Genomic DNA, 16423 nt, shown 5'->3' on the forward strand with positions numbered 1-16423 from the left:
TCAACAGAGAGAGATCACAAGCAGGCAGAGAGGCAGGCAGAGAGAGAGGGGGACGCAGCCTCCCCGCTGAGCAGAGCCTGATGCGGGGCTTGATCCCACGACCCTGAGATCATGACCCGAGCTGAAGGCTGAGGCTTAACCCACTGAGCCACCCACGTGCCCCTAAATATATTGTTTTTATAAAATTTTATTTTATTTGAGAGTGCAGGGGGAGGGGCTGGCAGAGGGAGAGGGAGAAGCAGGCTCCCTTGCAGAGCAGGGAACCCAATGAGGGGCTTGATCCCATGACCCTGGGATCATGACCTGCACCGAAGGCAGATGCTTAACTGACTGAGCCATCCAGGCGTCCTCTCTCTAAATAATGATTAAAAAAAAAAAAATCTTTAAAAAATGAAAAAATAGGGGTACCTGGGTGGTTCAGTAGGTTAAGCCTCTGCCTTCGGCTCAGGTCATGATCTCGATCCAGAGATCGAGCCCCGCATCGGGCTCTCTGCTTGACGGGGAGCCTGCTTCCCCCCTCTCTCTGCCTACTTGTGATCTCTGTCTGTCAAATAAATAAATAAGATTTAAAAAAAAAATGAAAAAATAAGTTAGACCTGCCTCAAGAGAACATCTGTGCCTGGCAGTAGATGTATTTGTGTTCCTTTGGGGGTTTTGTTTTGACTTCTATTTCATGTTATTTTTAGACTTAAATTTTTAGAACAATTTTAGGTTTAAAATAACATTGAGAGGAAGAGACAGAGATTTCTCATTATACTCCTTGCCCCAACACATGGACAGCCTTCCTCATTATCAACACCACTCACCAGAGTGGAACCTTCTTTACCAAGGATAAACCTACACCAACACATCATAATCATCCAGAGGCCGTAGTTTACCTTCCAGTTCACCCTTGGTGTTGTATGTTCTGTGGGTTTGGACAAATGTATTATGATATTTATCTATTACCTGGCTATTCATCTCCCTGTCCAGCCATACATTTACTTTTATTTTTACTTACCTACTTGCTTGCTTGCTTATTTATTTATTTATTTATTTGACAGACAGAGATCACAGGTAGGCAGAGAGGCCCGCAGAGAGAGAGGAGGAAGCAGGCTCCCTGCTGCGCAGAGAACCCAAGCCGGAGCTCGATCTCAGGACCCTGGGATCATGACGCAAGCCAAAGGCAGAGGCTTTAACCCACTGAGCCACCCAGACACCCCATACATTTACTTTTAAGTGGAAAAAAAAAGTTGCGGGGCGCCTGGGTGGCTCAGTGGGTTGAGGCCTCTGCCTTTGGCTCAGGTCGTGATCCCAGGGTCCTGGGATCGAGCCCCATGTCGGGCTCTCTGCTCCGCAGGGAGCATGCTTCCTCCCCTCTCTCTCTCTGCCTGCCTCTCTGCCTACTTGTGATTTCTCTCTGTCAAATAAATAAAATCTTTAAAAAAAAAAAAAAGAAAGAAAAAAAAGTTGCCACCTGATGTATCAGAGTTCCAGGTTTTTTTGATTACTGTTAGATACTAAGAAAAGCAAGAAAACACCTAGAATCCTGTCATCCTAACATCAGTTTTTACTTTGCTACATCCCCTTCCAAGTGGGTCATGTGGTATGTTGGGCAAGTTATGGAAGTTGAATTTGTTCCTTTTTTTTTTATATAATTTTTTTTTTAAATTTATTTATTTGACAGAGATCACAAGCAGGCAGAGAGGCAGGCAGAGAGAGAGGAGGAAGCAGGCTCCTTGCCGAGCAGAGAGCCCGATGCGGGGCTCGATCCCAGGACCCTGAGATCATGACCTGAGCCGAAGGCAGCAGCTTAACCCACTGAGCCACCCAGGCACCCCTGTTCCTTTTTTTTTTTTAATAATTATTTATTTGAGAGAGCAGGAGCAGGGGGAAGGGCAGAGGGAGAGGCAGAAGCAGACTCCCTGCTGAACAGGGAAACCAATACTGGGCTCTGTCCCAGGACCTGGGATCATGACTGGAGCCAAAGGCAGATGCTTAAGCGACTAAGCCACCCAGGCACCCCAAATTTGTTCCTTTTCTGAAGACTTAACAGCATAACATGTGTAAAGTTATTACCGTGTTACCTAGCCTGTGGAGTCGCTCATTCAGTGGCATTTTCTTTCCTGCTTCCCTGAAACCCCAGCAGCTCTGGCTTTTCTTAAAGGATTGTGGTACTTGGGAATTCATACTTTTTAGCCACCAGGAATAAAGCCCTGGTAACTGCAGTAGAACTGGTGTGTTGGGTGGTAAAAACCATGCAGCTGGCAGGCAGTTCAAGAACCAGCTATAGTCAGAGAACTCACTAAGCCTCACAGTTGTTCTACTGAAGTCTTTGCCTTTACCCCCAGATCCTTTCTGCAGGTCTCTTGCCTTGGTTGGTTCGTCTTAAGCATGAACTAGATGCTCAGTGTAGATTTTGTGATTTGATTAAGGCTATTGAACTCTGTAGTTCCTTTATCCTGCTTACCTGAAGAATGCTATTTGCTCGAGGCTAATTTCTATGATAACTCCAGCCATTGTGATCTTGCACTTTAGTCATACTCCTTACGTTAAAGTCTTGATTATTATCATTTGGATTACCATTTTGGATTTTGTAGTTTGCCTTTTTTTCCCCCTTATTCTTAACCAGCTTTGGTTTCGTTGATTTTTATTTTTCTCTTTTCTATTTCACTGTTTTCTGCTCTTACAGTATCTTTCCTTTACTTACTTTGCATTTGAATTGCTCTTAGTTTTCTAGTTTAAGGTGAAGGTTAGATGATCAATTTTGAATCTTTGTTTTTAATTTTTTTTAAACATTTTATTTATTTATTTGACAGGCAGAGATTACAAGTAGGCAGAGAGGCAGGCAGAGAGAGAGAGAGGAGGAGAGAGCCTGATGTGGGGCACGATCCCAGGACCCTGGGATCATGACCCGAGCCAAAGGCAGAGGCTTTAACCCACTGAGCCACCCAGGTGCCCCTCTTTTTAAATATTTTTAAATATAAGCATCCAGTGCTGTAAATTTTCCTCCAAGCACTGCTTCAGCTGCATCTTTCAAATTTGGTAAGTTGTGTCTTTATTTTCATTCAGTTAAAAATACTTCCTAATTCCCCTTGAGAGTTTTTATTTCATCCATATGTTGTTTAGAAGTATGCTATTTAATTTAAACATATTTGAGGGTTTTCCAGGTATTTTTGTTATTAGTTGCTAGTGTAATTCCATTATGGTCAGAAAACACACCTTGGGGGCACCTGGGTGGCTCAGTGGGTTAAAGCCTCTGCCTTTGGCTTAGGTCATGATCCCAGAGTCCTGGGATCTAGCCCCACATCCGGCTTTCTGCTCAGCAGGGAGCCTGCTTCCCTAACTCTCTATCTCTGCCTGCCTCCCTAACTCTCTATCTCTGCCTGCCTCCCTAACTCTCTCTCTCTGCCTGCCTCTCTGCCTACTTGTGATCTCCGTCTGTCAAATAAATAAATCTTTAAAAAAAAACAAAACCACACCTTGTATGATCTTCATTTTTCCAGATGTCTTAAGACTTGCTCTGTGGTCTAGCATATAAGGTCTGTCTTGTTGACTATCTCCTATGTACTCTGTAATCTTACTGTTGGACAGTGTCTTATGAATGTCAGCTCCGATTGAATATGTTGTACGAGTCTTTCTATATCCTTAATGATTGTTTTGTCTGCTTCTATCAGTTACTGAGAGAAGAGTCTTGGAAATCTCCAACTACAATTTTGGATTGATTTATTTCCACTTTCATGTCCATCTTTTTTATTTTTGGGTTTTGTTTTGTTTTTGGAATGGTTTCGGAGACACAGTTCACTTTATTAAAGACATTCAAGCTTTGGGGTACCAGGGTGGCTCAGTCCGTTACGGGTCTACTTTAGCTCAAGTCATGAACCCAGGGTCCTGGGATCAAGGCCGGTGTCAGGCTCCACACTCAGTAGGAAGTTTGCTTGTCTCTGTTCTCTCTGTGCTGCTGCCCTGCCCCTTGCCTCACCAGCACCCCCACCCCCGCATTTGTGCTCCTACACACATGCGTGGGCTCTCTCAAATAAGACATCAAGCTTTTAGTGTAAAGCCATGTGATATTTAGCTTTTGAGCATGGAAGAGGTTCTGAAGTTTGAAATCTGGAATCTTTAAAATACTTAGACAAACAAAATTACTCCTGTAACAGGTTGTAATTGTATAAAAGGCAGGACATTTTGTTGAACAAAACTGAAAGTTGGGCAAAATGTAGTTGGCTTGCAGATGGAAAACCAGCAAGGATTCATCCAAGATATTAGCAGGCTTAGGGGAATGGGGGGCCATTTCATTGATAGCAAAACGCAAACTGATAAGCATTTTGTCCAGGGAGCAGTGAACCTGCATGCAGGTGATGACCAAGGGAGTACGCCACGTGGAGTGCTATGTCATGAACGTGAAGAGACCGCTAGAGTTAGACCTGGACTTTGTAACTGATACACACAAAGATATCACTGCTATTTGTTTTTTGAAAGATTTTACCTATTTGAGAGAGAGAGAGAGGTTGGGAGGGAAGAAGCAATCTCCCTGCTGAGCAAGGAGACCAACACAGGGCTCAATCCCAGGACCTTGGGATCATGACCTGAGCTGAAGGGAGCCACATAACAGACTGAGCCACCTAAGTGCCCCTACAAAGACATTTTTTTTAAAGTTTTATTTATCTGACAGAGATGCGAGACTGGGAATACAAGCAGGGGGAATGGGAAAGGGAGAAGCAAGCTTCCCACTGAGCTTCCGAGCCTGACATGGTACTCGATCACAGGGACCCTGGAATCATGACCTGAGCTGAAAGTGGACACTTAATGACTGAGTCACCCAGGCACCCCTCCTTTAACATTTCTTGTAGTAACAGTTTACTGGCAGTGAATACAGTCTATATTCTGTATCTTTTTGTGTGTTTATAAAAGTGTTTATTTTGTCTTCATTTCTTTTTTTTTTTTTTTTTTTTAAGATTTTATTTATTTGACACAGAGATCATAAGACCGAGAGGCAGGCAGAGGGGGGAGGGGAACAGGCTCCCTGCTAAGCAGAGAGCCCAATGTGGGGCTCAATCCCAGGACCCTGAGATCATGACCCGAGCCGAAGGCAGAGGATTAACCCACTGAGCGACCCAGGCACTCCTTTGTCTTCATTTCTATTAATGTAAACTGTTACATACTTTTGCAATTTTAGTGTTAACTGATTCCATCAGAGTTTGTTTTTTTTTTTAATTTTAGGTACTGTAATTTTTATCTCTAGACATTCTGTCTTTGTGTTTATTATCTTTTCTCTCCATATTATATTCGTGGTTTTTTTTTTATATATTTAAGCATAATTATAAGGTTTGTTAAGTAGCTGTTTTAAGGTCCTTGCTTACTAATTTCATTTTTGTGTTATTGTTAGGTCTGTTTCTATTGATTGAGTTTTTTCTGATTATAATTTTTTTTTGCATGAATGGTAATTTTCTATTACATGCTAGAAATTTTGAGTTTCACATTATTTATAGGTTTTGTTACTTTTTTTTTTTTTTTTAAAGAGTATTGAGCTGTGTTATGTCAGTAACTTGTAGATTAGTTTGGTCCATTTAAGGCTTTTAAACTTGGTTGTGGAAAATATATAGCACCCTTTGTTCTGGGGCTAACGTACCTCTGTTGCTAGGTTGATAACTTTCTTGGGGCTCTACCCAATTCCCATGTATTACAAGGTCTCTCTGCTCTAGTTGGTGGGAACACAAACTGTTGGCAACCTCATGATCTGTGGGACTTGTTCAGCTTTCTGATCTGTGGCTTTTTTTTTATTATTATTATTATTATTTAAATTCAGTTAGCCAGTGTATAGTACATCGTTAGTTTCAAGTGTAGAGTTCAGTTAACCATCAGTTGCCTGTAACACCCCGTGCTCATCACATCAGTGCCATCCTTAGTGCCCATCACCCAGTTACCTCATCCCCCCGCCCACCTCCACTCCAGCAACCCTCAGTTTCCTAGAGTTAAGAGTTTCTGGTGTTCTTCTGGATGTTGGGGTTTTACTGCATATAGGTTGGTACTCAGCCAAAAACTTGAGAGGGAATCCCTTCATGGATCTCCAAAGATCTTTCTGAGAACTTGCTTCTCTCTAGTACTTCTGCCTGACAGATTCTAGCTGCCTTGGCCTCCTGAATTCTAATCTCTGTCTCTTCAATTCAGTGAGACTGTTGGGCTTTGTTTCCATTCCCTCTCCATGTGTGTGGTGCAGCTGGGAAACTGCCAGTAGGCAGGATGCTGGGGAACTTGTGGGGCTCACTTCATTTGTTTCCTTTTTCTCAAGAGTCATGGTCTGTGTTGCCTATTTGTCAGTTGTCTGAAGATACTGTTTTACGTATTTTGCTTAGTTTTGTAGTTCTTTATAATGGGAAGGCAATTTCTGTGGTCCCATTAGTTTTCATTCCCTCTATTAATTTTTAGTAGTTTTTCTCATCCCTTTTTCTCCCCGTCCACCCTGGATTACTTACTGTACTTGCTTTTAAGTGTTTATATTGCCTTAATTGATTTTTTCCAGATTAAATTCACACTTTCAAAATACACAATTCAGTGGTTTTCAGTATATTCATAAAATTGTGCAACCATTACCACTCTTGCATTCTAGAATATTTTCATCACCCTAAGAAAAAACTCTATTCTCATGAGTAGTCCTTCACTCCCTGTTGTTCTCCTCATGTCTAGCTCCTGGCAACCATGAATCTCCTTTCTGTGTGTATGATTTGGCCTGTTCTGGACATTTCATATAAGTGGAATTGTGCAATATGTGACTCTCTTGGCTAGTGTCCCCTCCCCCCCTTTTTTTAAAGATTTATTTTAGAGCAAGAGACAGCATTCGTGTGTGATTGGGGTGGGGGGCAGACCAGGAGAGAGAATCTTCAGGCTCCCCACTGAGCATGGAACCCGACACAGGGCTCTATCTCAGGCCTCTGAGATCATTACCTGAACTGAAACCAAGAGTCAGATGCTTAACGGACTGAGCCACCCAGGCGCTCCTGTCTAATTTCTTTCACGTAACATGTTTTAAAGATTCATCTGTGTTGTAGCATGTATCAGTACTTGAATCCTTTTCATTTGTGAATAATGTTCTTTTATATGGATATACCACATTTTGTTTATCCATTTTTCAGTTGATGGACATCTGTGGTTTTCTTCCACTTTTTGGCTGTTAGGAATAATGCTCTTGTGAAGATTTGTGTACGCTTTTTTGTGTGGACATAAGTTTTCCTTTCTCGGGTATATACTTTGTAGTAGAATTGCTAGATTATATGGTAACTCTTTAACTTTTTGAGGAACTGCCAGGTGGTGGTTCAGCCATTGTACCGATTTCACATTCCCACCAACAGTATAAGAGTGTTCCATTTTCTTCACAGTCTTAACACTTGCCACTTGTCAGTAGCCATTATTATAGGTGTTAAATAGTATCTTGTAGTTTTGATTTATATATACTTTCCTAATGACGAGCTCAGATCTTCCTTGAGAACTAGGCAGAATATTATTAGCTGGATCAGGTAGTTCCTACCACCACCACCCCCATAGCTCACCTATAATTTACTTTCTCCCCACTTTTTTCAGATTGTGAATAAGTGGAACACAGCTCTTATAGGCCTTATGACATACTTTCGGGAGGCTGTGGTGAACACCCAGGAGCTCCTGGACTTGCTAGTGAAGTGTGAGAACAAGATCCAAACACGTATCAAAATTGGCCTCAACTCCAAGATGCCCAGTCGGTTCCCTCCTGTTGTGTTCTATACCCCTAAGGAGTTGGGTGGACTCGGCATGCTCTCAATGGGCCATGTGCTCATCCCCCAGTCTGACCTCAGGTAGGACTTGGTTGAAAATCCTGCTACTAGCACCTGGCTACCTCAGTTGGAAGAGCATGCAACTCTTCTCCAGGATCATGAGCCCACGTTGGGTGTGGAGAAGACTTAAGTAAATAAGCAAAAAAACTTCTTTGAAAAGGGGGGAAAAGAAAATCTTGCTAGACTCTGAGGAAAGGGGATGTTTCTTTTAGGTTTTATTTTTATTTTTTCTAAAACTTGGTTGTGCCCCAAACAGGTGGTCCAAGCAGACAGATGTAGGTATCACACACTTTCGTTCGGGAATGAGCCATGAAGAAGATCAGCTGATTCCCAACTTGTATCGCTATATACAGCCGTGGGAGAGTGAGTTCATTGATTCCCAGCGGGTCTGGGCGGAGTATGCACTGAAGAGACAAGAGGCCATTGCTCAGAACAGGTACACATCCAGGAAGGTATGGGAGTCTGGTCAGAAGTGTGGAGGGGTGATCTTTGAGCCTTGCATGGAGGTCAGGAGCAGAGCATGCCCATATTTTTATGGAGACAAATACATTCTACATCTGACCTGTTTGTCCTTGGCCAGGGAGGAATGGTAAACTCTTTTGAACAAATGTTTGACTTAGATCTTTTTTCTTTGACAGACGACTGACCTTAGAAGATCTAGAAGATTCATGGGATCGTGGCATTCCCCGAATCAACACCCTCTTCCAGAAGGACAGGCACACGTTGGCATATGATAAGGGCTGGCGGGTTCGAACTGACTTTAAGCAGTACCAGGTACATGGAGGGGATGATAGACATTTTCCCTGAATTAAAAGAATCCATGGCCGTGCGGGGCATCTGGGGTAGTAGGCACTCAGAAACTTGATGGTAGCTGCCTTGCCTTTCTAGGTCTTGAAGCAGAACCCTTTCTGGTGGACACACCAGCGGCATGATGGGAAGCTCTGGAACCTGAACAATTATCGTACAGACATGATTCAGGCCTTGGGTGGTGTGGAAGGCATTCTGGAACACACACTCTTCAAGGGCACTTACTTCCCTACGTGGGAAGGGCTTTTCTGGTGAGGATTCTCTTCTCCCCTTACAGTAACCTAGCAAAACCCTCTGAGCTCAACCCTCATGTGCTGTTGAGTTCTGTGGTCTTTACTGGAGAGCAGTGTTCTGGGAGATGGCATCGCTTTAACTGGCCCCTTCTTCGCAGGGAAAAGGCCAGTGGTTTTGAGGAGTCTATGAAGTGGAAGAAGCTAACTAATGCTCAGCGATCAGGATTGAACCAAATTCCCAATCGTAGATTCACCCTCTGGTGGTCTCCAACCATCAACCGAGCCAACGTGAGTGTGATTGCTAGACCTGGGAGACAGGAAGTTGAAAGCAGGTGTTTCTGCTTCCTTAATTACTCCTAAGAACCAGTCTCTTGACCTCTGCTGTCTCTCTTTTTCTTGTTAGGTATATGTAGGCTTTCAGGTGCAGCTGGACCTGACGGGTATCTTCATGCATGGCAAGATCCCCACACTGAAGATCTCTCTTATCCAGATTTTCCGGGCTCACTTATGGCAGAAGATCCATGAGAGCATTGTGATGGACTTGTGTCAGGTGGGCCAGAATTGAGCGGGGAGGGGACCACCGGAAGTCAGGTCAGCTCATTCTTGGGTGGGGGAAGTCCACCCTGGCAGCACTGAGGATGGGACTTGCATCATCTGAGATTCCGCAAGCCCTCATTCCTGGTGGGCTTCCGTAAGCAGTCATAACCTTTCCGCCTTTGCCTCCAGGTGTTCGATCAGGAACTGGATGCACTAGAAATTGAGACAGTGCAAAAGGAGACAATTCACCCACGGAAGTCCTATAAGATGAATTCTTCCTGTGCAGATATCCTGCTCTTTGCCTCCTATAAGTGGAATGTCTCTCGGCCCTCATTGCTGGCAGACTCTAAGTAAGTGCTTTATAACCAAGCCCTAGGCATTCAGGAAGCTTGGTTTGACTGTTCTACCTGTGCTACTTCAGCAATTGTCCCTGTCTGCTTTTCTTTCTGACTTGGGTACAGTGCCATCCCTGGATCCTGTCAGCACCCTTAGAGTTCTGCTGATTATCTGGGTGAGGGGCTTGCTGATCGGAACAGGCAAAGGGATTGGGAATTTTGAGATTTAGATGTAGTGATTGAGAGTTCATGTGGTTCATTGATGACATTGGTGGCTTCTTAGAAGTGTGGATTCCTGACCTCTTTCTGCCCACAGGGATGTGATGGATAGTACCACCACTCAGAAGTATTGGATTGATATCCAGTTGCGCTGGGGGGACTATGATTCCCATGACATTGAACGCTACGCCCGGGCCAAGTTCCTGGACTACACCACAGACAATATGAGTATTTACCCTTCGCCCACTGGTGTGCTCATTGCCATTGACCTGGCATATAATCTGCACAGGTAAGTTGGTGCTCAGAAGCATGTCTATTTTCTGTCAGCCACATACTTTATTTTTTAATTAAATTAATTAATTTTTTTTTTTAATTTTTTTTTAAGATTTTTTTTATTTATTTGACAGACATAGATCACGAGTAGGCAGAGAGCAGGCAGAGAGAGAGAGGGAGAAGCAGGCTCCCTGCTGAGCAGAGAGCCCGATGTGGGGCTCGATCCCAGGACCCTGGGATCACGACCCGAGCCGAAGGCAGAGGCTTTAACCCACTGAGCCACCCAGGCGCCCCAAATTAATTTATTTTTTAAGTAAATTACGGCCACATGGGGCTTGAACTCAAGATTTTGAGATCACTGAAAGTTGTACAACAGAGGCCAGGAAGCAAAGAAAAAGTCAGTGACCCAGAAAAAGAAAGTGCCACCTTGGCAAACTAAAAAACACATGCACATTAAAGTATGGGGCCTCTTGGGGTGCCTGCTGGCACACTTGAGCATATATGTGTGTATTTTAGTGTACATGAGCAGACCCTTGTCCACCCGGCCAGCAGTCTTTTCTTTCTCTGGAGTTTCATTTTGCCTTGTCCCTGAGGCTGCCAGTCTGGTCTTCACTCTGCTTTTCTCAATAGTGCCTACGGAAACTGGTTCCCAGGCAGCAAGCCTCTCATACAGCAGGCCATGGCCAAGATCATGAAGGCAAACCCTGCCTTGTATGTGTTACGTGAACGGATCCGCAAGGGGCTGCAGCTCTATTCATCTGAGCCCACTGAGCCCTATCTGTCCTCTCAGAATTATGGTGAGCTCTTCTCCAACCAGATCATCTGGTTTGTGGATGACACTAATGTCTACAGAGTGACTATCCACAAGGTGAGAATTAGAAGCCGGGTAGGGATGTGGGGCTCTATATATGCCTGTGGGAGGGTGCTAAGGCAAATGTGTACATTTGGGGTGAAGGCACAATGATTGTGTCTAGATAGTGCTAATTGATGTAATCATTCTTTAGACCTTTGAAGGGAACTTGACCACCAAACCCATCAATGGGGCCATCTTCATCTTCAATCCACGCACAGGGCAGCTCTTCCTCAAGATAATCCACACGTCTGTGTGGGCTGGACAGAAGCGTTTGGGGCAGGTGAGCCAGTTAAAGGACAGAGAAGTTGTAAACGTTTTCTACCTTCTACTACCCCTTTTTCTTTTGGGGGGGATGTGAGAAACGGTAGAGGTAGGGGGGCATCTTCTTGTTTCTGTTTGAGAGATTTAAGGTATCTCATTTGAACTTTTTCTCTGAATTACTTGGGAAGTATTCTGTAGGAGGCCTAGCAGTGTGTGAGGTCCTTCACTACCTACAGTTGGTCTCTGTTTCTTGACTCTCCTATCTTTAACCTGTCTTAAACAAGGCTACCAAAAGTCATCTTTCTAAAGGGAACAAATACTCTTAAAACATCACTTTTTACCAAATTTCTACCTCTAAGCCTTTGGTAGCCCCTTCTTGGTGAATTAACTCTTCTTTTTAAAGATTTTATTTATTTATTTGACAGACAGCGATCAGAAGTAGGCAGAAAGGCAGGCAAAGAGAGAGGAAGGGAAGCAGGCTCCCTGCCGAGCAGAGAGCCCGATGCCGGGCTCGATCCCAGGACTCTGGGATCATGACCTGAGCTAAAGGCAGAGGCTTATTAACCCACTGAGCCACGCAGGCACCCCGGTGATTTAACTCTTCTTTGGCTTCCTAGACACTTGATATCTGGCTGGGTTATAACCTGTCCAACTATGGTTTCTCTTCCTTTAAAATCTATTTCCTGGGCACTTGGGTGGCTAAGTTGGTTGAGCATCTCCCTTCAGCTCAGGTCCTGATCCCACCATCCTGGATGGTGCCCAAGTGAGTCAGGGTCCCTGCCACCTTCTGTCCCTCGCGCTCCCACCCCCCTCCAATGCATCTGTGATCTCTCTCTAATAATTAAAAACACCTGTTTGCTCTTGCAAACAATCCAGTGTCCTGCTGTCCCCAAACTCTGTTGTTCATTTCCACTTCTGTGGCTTTGCTTCTATATCTTCCTTATAGAAGGAACTCACTTCCGTGTACTCTGTTAATCACAGTCTTATTCATTCCCCTTTTTTTTTTTTTTTTTAAAGATTTTATTTATTTGACAGCGAGAGAGACTGAGCATGGGCAGGGGGAGAGGGAGAAACAGATTCCGTGCTGAGCAAGGAGCCCGATGTGGGACTCGATCCCAGGACCAAGGATCATGACCTGAGCTGAAGGCAGATGCTTAACGACTGAGCTACCCAGGCCCCCAGTCTTACTCATTCCTTAAGACCTTTTTCTTTATGGAGTGGGGCGCCTGGGTGGCTCAGTCAGTTAAGGGTCCAACTCTTGATTTTGGCTTGGGTTGTGATCTCAGTATTGTGAGATACTTATCCAGCTCTGCATTCAGTGCGGAGTCGGCTTGAGATTCTTTCTCTCTGCCGCTCCCCTCACTTGTGTGCATACATGCTCTCTCTAAAGTCTTCCTGTTTCTTTATGTAGCTTTTTTGATCTTTAGCCTTAATCTATTTTGTCTGTGATATATTACGTAATTAAATACTGCATCATGGTATATCTTGTATGAGGTTTTTTGGCTAGCTAGGTTGAAAAGTCTTTTGGGCGAGGCTATTTGACACTTATTTTGCATTTCCAAGTACCCAGCATTCATTGGCAGTGCACAACAGAAACATAGATTGATTTTTTTTTTTTTTAAGATTTTATTTATTTGACACAGATCACAAGTAGAGAAGCAGGCAGAGAGAGAGGGGGAACCAGGCTCCCTGCAGAGAGCCCGATGCAGTGTTCGATCCCAGGACCCTGAGATCATGACCTGAGCCGAAGGCAGAGGCTTAACTAACTGAGCCAACCAGGCACTCCATAGAGTGTTTATTTCAAGACTAGGAGCTTTTGTTCTAGTTGACTTTGGGATGATAGAAACTCAATTTCCATTTCCTCCCCTCTTTTCTTTTTTAGTTGGCTAAATGGAAGACAGCTGAGGAAGTGGCTGCCCTCATCCGATCTCTCCCTGTGGAGGAGCAGCCCAAGCAGATCATTGTCACCAGGAAGGGCATGCTGGACCCATTGGAGGTGAGAGGTAGTTGAGGTAGAAGAGAGAAGGTCTGAGACGTGCAGGCTCTGTTTCTAATCTTGGACTTGATCTTGTTTCAGGTGCACTTGCTGGACTTTCCCAATATTGTGATCAAGGGATCAGAGCTCCAGCTACCTTTCCAGGCCTGTCTCAAGGTGGAAAAGTTTGGGGACCTCATCCTTAAAGCCACTGAACCCCAGATGGTTCTCTTCAATCTCTATGATGACTGGCTCAAGACTATCTCATCCTACACGGTAGGAAACCACCCAACAAAGAGGGTCATTCTAAGAGGATGGGTTTGGGGCCATGAGACAATCCTGTGCCTGCCTTAGCTTTTTCCCAGGACCCCTATGAGGCCATTTTCACATCTTCAACTTGTGGATGAGGTAGCAACTCTGTGCACCACATATAAAGTTGACTGAGAGCAGGAGAGGAAGGCTGCATCTTAGAGGTTGAAATCAATTCCTGGGTTCCCTGAAAGGATAGAATCGAGGAAAGGGGGAAGACATCTAGTGGCTGACCTCCCCTCCCTTCCCCATTGCTGCCATATCTCTTCTCAGGCTTTCTCCCGTCTCATCCTGATTCTGCGTGCCCTGCATGTGAACAATGACCGGGCGAAGGTGATCCTGAAGCCAGACAAGACTACTATTACAGAACCACACCACATCTGGCCCACTCTGACTGACGAGGAATGGATCAAAGTGGAGGTGCAGCTAAAAGATCTCATCTTGGCTGATTATGGCAAGAAAAACAAGTGAGCAGTGGTGCTGGGGAGACAGATGGAAGATCCTAAAAGAGTGAAATGAATGGCTCAGTATATAGTTTCTGGGTATTTTGGGAACACTTAGGTTCAGAAATTTCTCAAGGAATTGTCCTGGGGAATGCTGTAGAAAAGAGGTAGGCAGTGTCTTCAGATAACGTAGAAAATGTCTGTGTTTCAGGGCTTCAGTCTGATTCTAGGGCATTTCTCATGTTGCCATTTTGAGCAGGGCATTTCTTTACTGTCCATACATTACAGGAATTTTTAACATCCTGGATCCCCAGGTACCATTGCGAATAGCGCGCGCACACGCACACACACACGCGCACACACACACACACACACACACACACACACCCCTTCCTTTCATTGTGCAGCCAAAAATAAAAATGTCCATAGATTTCCAGGTTTACCTAGGGTGACTGGCAATACTAGCTGTGGTTGAGAACATGTTCTAAGGGTTTCTGATTTTAAAAATTGTGCTGTTAAACTGGGGCACTTTTTGTCAAAGTAAAGAGGAAGGTCTAGCTACTGATGAGGTTTGAGCATGGCTGAAAGGTGTACATGCACAGAGCCATCCTGGGCTGTGATAAATCTTATCAGTATTAGTACATCTCAACGTCACACTTCCTGTACGAATGCCACTTGAGGATGGTCTGGGGTAAGGGTCTGGGGTCCCTTGACTTACCAAGTTACACTCTTGCCATTGGGACATAATTGACTGAAGGCAAGGGATCTTGTGATGTGATCCATGCTGTCCCCACAGTGTGAATGTGGCATCGCTGACACAATCAGAAATTCGAGACATCATCCTGGGTATGGAGATCTCGGCACCATCGCAGCAGCGGCAGCAGATAGCGGAGATTGAGAAGCAGACCAAGGAACAGTCACAGCTGACAGCAACACAGACTCGTACTGTCAACAAGCATGGCGATGAGATCATTACTTCTACCACCAGCAACTATGAGACCCAGACTTTCTCCTCCAAGACTGAATGGAGGGTTAGGTACTATAAGGGACGGGAGGGGTTAGGGACGGCAGCGCCTACTGATACTACCTGTGGTGCTAGCCAGAGAAATGCTAACATTCCCCACCATTTTTAGAGCCATCTCTGCTGCCAACCTTCACCTAAGGACCAATCATATTTATGTTTCATCTGATGACATCAAGGAGACCGGTTATACCTATATCCTTCCCAAAAATGTGCTTAAGAAGTTTATCTGCATATCTGACCTTCGGGCCCAGGTAAGTGTGCTCAACTAGGAGATAGTCTGTGCCCAAAACTCACCTGAGATTGCCTGGAACTTAAGGTGCTGGTTTCAGGATTCGTGGATGAATAAATATATATATAAGAATGGCTGAGGGGCACCTGGGTGGCTCAGTTGGGCATCTGCCTTCAGCTTGGGTCATGATCCCGGAGTTTCTGGGATTAAGCCTTGTGTTGGACTCCCTGCTCAGCGGAGAATCTGCTTCTCCCTCTCCCCCTCATCCTACTCGTGTTCTCTCTCTTTCACTCTCCCTGTTTCTCTCTCAAATAAATACAACCTTTTTTTTTCCCCCCCAAGATTTTATTTATTTGACAGAGATAAAGTGAGACCGGGGACACATAAGCAGGGGAAGTGGAAGAGGGAAAAGCAGGCTCCCCACCAGGCAGGAAGCCCAGTGTGGGGCTTGATCCCAGGACCCCAGGATCGTGACCTGAGCAGAAGACAGACACTTAACGACTGAACCACCCAGGCGCCCCTAAATAAAGAAAATCTTTAAAGCAAAACAAAACGAAATAGGAAAGGTTTTGGCTCCCATCAAATCTTAAAGCATTATAAAGCTGTGGCAATTATGAAGATGATGTATTGGCCCAAAAGTTATTGGAAGAGGATAGCAAATAATCAGAAACGGATTCATGTGGATATAATAAATGTGTATCAGGGGGTGCCTGGGTGGCTCAGTGGGTTAAAGCCTCTGCCTTCAGCTCAGGTCATGATCCCAGGGTCCTGGGATCGAGTCCTGCATTGGGCTCTCTGCTCAGCAGGCAGCCTGCTTCCTCCTCTCTGCCTGCCTCTCTGCCTACTTGTAATCTCTGTCTGTCAAATAAATAAATAAAATCTTTAAAAAAAATAATAAAAAAATAAATACGTATCAGATCTGTAGGATTAAGGATGCTTCATGATACTGAAGCAATCAGACCCCTGGCTCACAACATAAAAAAAAAAAAATGCATGTAAAGATCTGCATGTAAAATACTAAGATGTAGAGTATTGGAAGAAAGTACTGATTACCTTAGTGTTGGGATAGCGTTCTTTTTTTTTTTTTTTCTTTTTTTTTTTTTTTCTTTTAAAGATTTTGTTTATTTATTTGTCAGAGAGA

General features: G+C 44.3%; 1 protein-coding gene across 1 annotated transcript in view; it reads left to right on the forward strand.

Annotated features, from left to right (window-relative positions):
• Positions 1–16423, forward strand: part of LOC111151264 (pre-mRNA processing factor 8) — a 35618-nt gene that overhangs the window by 15940 nt on the left and 3255 nt on the right. The window contains exons 25-39 of the mRNA XM_022509137.1: positions 7558–7805; positions 8041–8220; positions 8423–8558; positions 8673–8842; positions 8983–9112; positions 9228–9374; positions 9551–9711; positions 10013–10204; positions 10819–11056; positions 11193–11321; positions 13185–13298; positions 13380–13553; positions 13860–14053; positions 14826–15065; positions 15163–15304. Of these exons, the coding sequence (XP_022364845.1) occupies positions 7558–7805; positions 8041–8220; positions 8423–8558; positions 8673–8842; positions 8983–9112; positions 9228–9374; positions 9551–9711; positions 10013–10204; positions 10819–11056; positions 11193–11321; positions 13185–13298; positions 13380–13553; positions 13860–14053; positions 14826–15065; positions 15163–15304 (2595 nt within the window). The remainder of the gene's footprint in view (positions 1–7557; positions 7806–8040; positions 8221–8422; positions 8559–8672; positions 8843–8982; positions 9113–9227; positions 9375–9550; positions 9712–10012; positions 10205–10818; positions 11057–11192; positions 11322–13184; positions 13299–13379; positions 13554–13859; positions 14054–14825; positions 15066–15162; positions 15305–16423) is intronic.

This window comes from Enhydra lutris, unplaced genomic scaffold (assembly GCF_002288905.1).
Source record: "Enhydra lutris kenyoni isolate GAN:26980312 unplaced genomic scaffold, ASM228890v2 scaffoldscaffold26, whole genome shotgun sequence".
Classification (NCBI taxonomy): Eukaryota; Metazoa; Chordata; class Mammalia; order Carnivora; family Mustelidae; genus Enhydra; species Enhydra lutris.